Source organism: Populus alba, chromosome 1 (genome assembly GCF_005239225.2).
Source record: "Populus alba chromosome 1, ASM523922v2, whole genome shotgun sequence".
Classification (NCBI taxonomy): domain Eukaryota; kingdom Viridiplantae; phylum Streptophyta; class Magnoliopsida; order Malpighiales; family Salicaceae; genus Populus; species Populus alba.
This window is the reverse complement of record NC_133284.1, coordinates 51835513-51842608: the sequence shown is the minus strand read 5'-3', so window position 1 is coordinate 51842608 and position 7096 is coordinate 51835513. Positions and strand designations below refer to the sequence as shown.

The window sequence follows — 7096 nt, the reverse complement described above, 5'->3', positions numbered from 1 at the left end:
CCTCTTGCTTAGAGGATTATGATAATTCTATTATTCCATGTTGGTTAGGAAACAAATATCTTAATCACTTAAATAATACAAGGATTACCTCTCTCTTTAATAGATGTTTTTTCAATGACAAAATTCATTACGTAACCTAACTTATCGATTAAAACAATATGTTTTAGGGGTCCTATCATATCCGAGTGTAGACACACATTATTATTAACACTATTTGTAAAAATATCAATTATGTTGTGCTATCCAAGCTTATAATAATATCATAATCTCAAGTTGGGTCGAAGACGCCGTCGTAATATGCATATAACACGAGGATCATCTCTGTCCTAATAAATATTTTTTAAAAAATAAAATTCACATGTGGCTCTGACTTGTCTTACCATATGTTGATATAGTCACGCATCCATCAGCATGTCATGGAATGATTTAGACCATTGAATGACTCTCAGCAAGTATCTTACAAAACTCTGTTAGCTGGATCCTTAAACTTATCACATGACAAATTTAGTTTCTTGGTGATTTTTATAAACAAGATATTTCTTGGTAACAAAAAATTTTAAATTTGAATGGCCTTGAATAAAATGTTTCTTTTATGTTTTTTTATTATTAGATTGTGTCCATAAATTCATGATATGTATTTAAATATCCAAAAAGATAGCTTTTCTTGAAGCAAAAAAATTTATAAGCTTCAATTATAGGATAACACCAGTGGATTGGGAGGTTTTTTTTTTTTTTATTACAAAATTACTATTTACAAATTAAATAATCTTGGGGTATTTTTAATTATTATTAAATAATAAATCTCATGATATGTATACTTGGTATGTTTATCACTTCACACTTAGTCTATCTATTACTATTTTTTTATAATATTATTTTAGTTTTTTTATTTTTTTATATTATTTTTGGAAAAAAAAAATATTATTATTTATTATTTATACTTGAAATATTTATCACTATACACTTGACCTATTTATACAATTGTTTTTGTTCTTATCTTCATTAATTTATTTATTATTATTTTTTTCTTTGATGTTTTTTTTAAAAAAAATTAATATACAAAGACTAAGGAAACAATATTTCAGTGTAGCAAATGCAATATTGTTTTATTTTTTTTTATTACATTCAAAATTAGTTTAGGGTCTTACATGTCTTTATTATTAATACATGCAATTTTTTACTATATTTTATTATATATAAGCATTAACTTTTTGATTTATGATTATATTTTTTACTCAATGTTAAAAAACATGTTAATAACGTGTACATATTAATTCTTTTCCATTAAAAAAAATATTATTCGACCTGCAATAAAACAAATCCAATAGACTAGCTAACACTTTTAATTTGCATTTATTAACATAAAAGGTTCTCGATTTATTTAATTAAATGCTTGCATAAAACATTTTAATTTATAATTAAATTTTGTTTTTGTAAAAATACACATTTAAAAAGTTTATATATTTTTTTTATATAAAATAATTATTCAACCTTTACGAAACATGGATTAAATAACAAGTAAACTACTAAGAGGGATTGGACAGCGAAATTTCATTGTGGAACTCAGTGTATAATTTTGAAAACTCGCTAGGTGAATGGCAAGAAAAAGCTTGTATAATACAAAATCCTAAATACATGTTCAAATTATTTAAATAGGTTTCGATCCCATCAAGTGCAAGAAACAAGTACACTCAATTTGATATTTTTTAAAAAATGAATATATTTAAATACAATTGAAAACTCAATTTCAAACAGACATGAAATCATCATTATCATACTATCATGTTTAAACTCAAAAATTTAAATTATAATAAATATAATTTTTTTATCAAATGTTTTTGCTAGATGGCTTGACTCGGCCTAACTAGTCGACATGGAATTTGGAAGCTTTGAGGAGGTAAGTAGGGAAATTGACATAATCACCAAACCTTTTAGGTGAGACCATAGACAAGAACACAAATTACCCCAAAAGCCACATGTAAAAGGTTGACCAAAGGGTAAGAGAAAATGCAGCCAAAACGTAACACCACAGCATAATGACAGAACATTCACTCTCACCAGCCTTGAAAAGCTGAGCCATAACCCCTGTCAAGTTCATCAAAACAGCAAACATGTTATCCCAAAATGATTTATGATCACAAGCAATTCATCAAGTTTTAAGAAAAAAATTCTACAGGACAGAACATATTTGATAGACTGCATTAGGAGAATGATCCGAAAAGGAGTTTTGAGTCACCGAGTTATGAAGTTAAACATTTTAGTCAAAACGACATTATTTTGTATTTTAAAAAGAAACGAGATTGTTTTGGATTTCATCGTAGCAAATTTGAGTGAATTTAGTTGACATTTAAGAGCATTTGGGAATGAGGTGCAAACCGCGTTCCCACAAAATTTTTAATTTTTTTTTGTTAAAATTTAATACGAGTTGTATGTTTTGGATCGTTTTGAAGTGTTGATGTCAAAAATGATTTTAAAAAAATAAAAAAATATTATTGACATGCATTTCAGCACGAAAAGTTATTTGAAAAACAACTGCTACCACACTGTCAAACACGCTCAAAGCAATGAACAAATTTAAAGTGTAAGAGGGGGTAACAACTGTAAAAGGTGTGTGAGTTGAAAAATGGCAGGCTTCCAGAGTCAGCAAATAAAAATAAAAAACAGTGACTATAGCCATTTGCAGAGCTTAAAGAAGTTCTCGTACCTATAGCCATTGCAGGTGGAAGTGCATATTGAAGCAAAAGAATGAACTGATATAAAGAATCTGAGCCAACCAAACCGAAATGGTGTGCTGCTTTAACAATACCAATGCCTATAAGTGGCAAGAAAAAATTCCTCACCACCACTATCCCTGCAATGACTGATACATTTATTTCTGATCTTCTTAAACCTGAAAGAGCAGAAATGTGGAGATTGTTAAAGATCATGAGATGTAACTGTGTTTTTGGGCAATTGTAGCAGGAAACCAGGATCAGGCTATATATCTCAAGGAAATCAGACATGAGACAATCAAGACATGTTTAGGAAACTACCTTTAAGGAGGTTTGATCCCATTATCAGGGCCATGCATGGAATTGATGCCTGTCTGCGGGTCAGAACAATGATAAAAACAAGATCAATGAGAATATTACAGGGAGTTCCTGAGCAATGAAATCTTAATCAAAAAACACAAGTCAAGACATGAATCCTTGATAAGAAGAAAGGCTTTGAATCTTCTTAAGCTAAACAAATTCCATTTTAGGATTTATTACCCTAGCAAAGATGCAGAGCTTTCAAGCACCCGAAGAGGAGCACTGTCACCAATAATCACCTTCCGGATTGGAGAGATTGTCCCAATGAGAAACCCAAACATCTAAAGAAGTAAAATAAAAGGAATCAAAGTAATCACATAGTTGATTAGGCACTGTCACTGACAAAATTAAGATCTAATACAAGGACGTGATGCAGATAGTAGATAGTATGAATCTCTAACGCACCGCGGCAATTGTAGCTGGTGCAAACACCTTCTTGAGGTTGGTGTTTGCTGCGAATTTCTTAAAATTCCAATAAGTCCTCTCCATGAATGTCACCTTCTGTCAAAATAATAAGGTGCTAAGAAAAGAGTTTCTGCCTAAAAAAATTTAATAAGTAGCATCTGAAATGAAATGCTAGGAAACCTCACTTTTCCCTCAGACATAGTTTCAGGAAGTTCAGAATGATCATGGCAGCTAGACTTTTCACTTGAAGGAAGTAAGGCCTCTGTGTAACTTTCAGAATCGGCTATCGATACATTTTCAGTGTTTTCAGCACTGTTATCAGCATATATCCTCATGATAATATACACATATGTCCATATATAAATAGCTCCAACCTGTTGAATCAGAATTCACAACAGCAAAAGTGAAATTAACTTTAGAGTCACATCTTGAATCCGGTGATCCAGGCTGGGAGGAGCCTGAAAACATCTGTTGAAAGTGGGTTTCATTATTATAGTGTCAGATGAAGGGTTTTCTTTAGTAACATGATGAAGATAAAATCTTACAGCCATAGAAAGAGAAGCATAAGCCATTCCATAAGAAGAGCAGACAGTTGAATCTCCGAATGGGCTATTTGACTCGTTGCAGACTGCAGGAACAATAATGAGAAGCAAGTTCCCTAAATTTCCAGCAGAACAACAACCAATGACGAGGCCTTGGAGGTGTGGTGGAGTTCTGGTGATTTTAATGAGAATCCAAGCAAGTACAGAGCCAATTATGAATGTCAGAAGGATATTCACTGGCATGAACCACCTACAACACCACCACATCAAAGTAAAATGCCAAAAGTTAGTGGCGGAAGTGCCCGAGGATGAGGAGGTAGAAGCAAGAACTGAAAATTTAGTAAAATCACTCACAAGCTAGCCAAACTTTGAAGAGTAATAGTTCCAGCAAGCTGGCTAGAGACGAGCGCTGGACTGAACACATAGAATATAAGCTGCACATACACAGAGAATTTGCCTGTCATGGTGAGAAGGAAGGCAAAAAACTGTTAATTTCTATAAAACACAGAATCCTGTAAACATGTATTGAACTCACATTATTTAAATAGGGTCTTGCAGTCGATCCCAAGAGATCGATACGATCAAGCGCAAGAAACAAGCCAACTAGAGTAATCAAGAGTACTTTCAGAACTGGAACCATTGCCACGACAAAAAGATCAAGAAATCCCATTTCAGAACTCCTCTGCAAAGCTTGCAAGAACTCTCTCTTGAAAGTCGACGCTCCTTTAGCAAAGAAGAATCGATTCTTTCATAACATTTACGAGAGGCACATAAAATTATTATCAGATATACAAATATTGGAAGGGGCAATATTCGACACGACACATTAGTACGACCTTAATGTGATGGAAAAATCGACACGAAACAAACATGTTCAACACGAAAATGACCTTAACAAATCTTTCTGGAAACAACTGTACCTCTAGACATTTTTATAGTATTACTAAATGCTTATCAGAGGTGCTTAATTTCGGACGTATGCATCTCTCTGCAGCATGTAGGAAAGAAAATACAAATACCTTGTTGCAAGTTTCGATCTACGCAAGCTCGAGCTTCCACTGATGTTCCTGGAGTCAAGAACGCCAGCAACTTCTTGTTTCTACATGTGTTTGCTAACACTAATAGAATCCAAGTCAATATTTGGCATCTGAGACGTGTTTTACTTTTGAAAATAAAGAAATAATTAAGACGGCAAGATCATCAACAACTTGCCCTCTCTTATATCTCCAAGACAGCTATTGTAATCAATGGTTTTGATTGAGGAAAACTAGCTACATGATAGTTAGCTGCGTTTTGAGTGGGGTCTGTGATGTCATTGCCTTCCGCATGGTATCTAAAAACTTCACCTACCTTTCAATCTGACTAGCGTGCCTGTAAATTCTGTACCTGTCATAATCAAGGAACCTTGTTTCACCTTAAGAATTCTCATCTTGTCGCGTTTTGTATATTATTTTAGAGATTGGAGACTCGAATTCCTCATTTCCTGATCATAGAGACCGGCCCGGAAAATTATTTTGGTGTTACTCCGGCTGTCAACCGCGAGTTTTAATAAATTTAACTAAAAACCCAACTCAAATCAAATTAAGAGCTGAGTTTTCAAATCAACTTGTCAAATCAAGATTGACAGTTATGGGCCTGATCATACTATTTTCTTAAGCTTAACAAGGAGTATCTTGCTATTGGACACAATCGGTGAAAAAAGGAAAATTTTGTCATAAATGCATCAGCTCAAGCATGAATGATTGATTTAAAACTTTAATTAGTAAGGAAACCGAAAGCTTCTAATCTACACACGAGCAATAATTTCTTGAGATGGGGGAGGTTTCGAAGCTATCAATAATTTTTTTTTTTTTATTATTTAAATCTAGGCCTTCTATAATAAATGAATGGTTAGGATTTTCATAGCCTTCCACTAAAGAAAATAGGCCTTTGAATTGAATTTTAGATTACACAGTATAACCTTGATGAAATAATATTTTTTTGAAAGTTTAAATTCTTGTTTTTTTTTCAAATTATTTTTTAATTAAAAAAATTAAATTAATATATTTTTAGATTTTTTTCATTGATTTTAATGTACTGATAAAAAAAATTAATAATAAATCTAAAAAAAATATTATTTTATTATATTTTCAATTGAAAATATTTGTCATCACATCATCAAGATCAAGATTTTTTTTTTGAATAATTAATATAATATTATAAATTACAATGTCATGACTAAAATGAAATTTTGATGAATTATATTAATCATTCAATGGTTTAAACGGGCGAACACTTTGTATCCTAAAATTTTTAATATTATACTCTACACTATATAATTTTATATTAGCTACGTGACCCGTATTTCGCCGTGGGTTAAATAATCAATATTTTTTTTTAAAAAAACTCCTAAACAAAATAAAAAATATGAGGTTGTCTATATTTTTAGTTTTTGATCTTTTAACTCGTCACGTCACTTTAGGGTAAGAAAAAAATACACTTGAAAAAAAATTGATATCTTCTAAATTTTTGCCTAATCACCCGAGTTATGATGTTGGATCCTGGTTATAAGACTCAATATTGTTGGGTCCTAGTGTTGTGGGAGGCAAAGTTTGCTGCGAGCAAGGCCCAATGCTAACTTGGATCCTATGTCAAAACCTATTTTCCTTAACTCCTGATGTAGAATCCAAGCACTTGATTGGAAGAAAAGCTTACTGTTAATATATTATCAATCTCATTTTTTAGGTCAAATAAATTAAAATTTATGATGTTTTGTCTTGGTTATAAAAGAGTCCAAACATGTTGGGTTCTGGTGATAGAAGGGGCAAAACTGTTGAGACATGGTGACAGCAACACCTAATTTTTTAATTCTTAACATTAATATATCAAAATAGAAAAAAAATAATTTAATATTTTTTTCAAAAAAATTAATTTTAAAGAAATAAAAAAACAGTAGCACTATAATATGTAACTAACACTAACATTGGATTTTTACTTTAGAGTTTTGTTCAACAAGTTTAGTATAGAATACTTATTTGGGTAATTTAGGTTTTTTTTTTATTATTATTACTTAAATATTAAAATCCCTTTGGGTCCTGC

The 7096-nt window shown here is 31.5% G+C and overlaps 1 protein-coding gene across 3 annotated transcripts; it reads right to left on the bottom strand.

Moving 5' to 3' along the window:
* Positions 1–1785: 1785 nt before the first annotated feature.
* Positions 1786–5246, bottom strand: LOC118027892 (protein PIN-LIKES 3). Of its 3 annotated transcripts, none has more exons than XM_035031391.2 (10): positions 5038–5246; positions 4554–4741; positions 4373–4452; positions 4022–4268; positions 3662–3850; positions 3477–3572; positions 3252–3352; positions 3033–3085; positions 2705–2890; positions 1786–2085 (listed from the first exon to the last, which is right to left on the bottom strand). In XM_035031391.2, exons 2-10 carry the CDS (start codon positions 4686–4688, stop codon positions 1961–1963), a joined length of 1212 nt encoding a protein of 403 aa, XP_034887282.1. In that variant the 5' UTR covers positions 4689–4741; positions 5038–5246; the 3' UTR covers positions 1786–1960. The 3 variants fall into 3 exon arrangements, with proteins under 3 accessions (XP_034887282.1, XP_034887281.1, XP_034887283.1); XM_035031390.2 differs by having other exon boundaries at positions 4554–4763; positions 5038–5245; XM_035031392.2 differs by having other exon boundaries at positions 3477–3569; positions 4554–4763; positions 5038–5245.
* Positions 5247–7096: the final 1850 nt, after the last annotated feature.

Bases quoted from the DNA above. Each gene is read 5' to 3' on its own strand.
- LOC118027892 (XM_035031391.2), bottom strand. From the start codon at position 4,688: ATGGGATTTCTTGATCTTTTTGTCGTGGCAATGGTTCCAGTTCTGAAA. The intron at 4,453-4,553 runs GTGAGTTCAATA...GTGTATGTGCAG, and splicing joins CAAGACCCTATTTAAATAAT to CTTATATTCTATGTGTTCAG. The intron at 4,269-4,372 runs GTGAGTGATTTT...GTGGTGTTGTAG, and splicing joins CTTCAAAGTTTGGCTAGCTT to GTGGTTCATGCCAGTGAATA.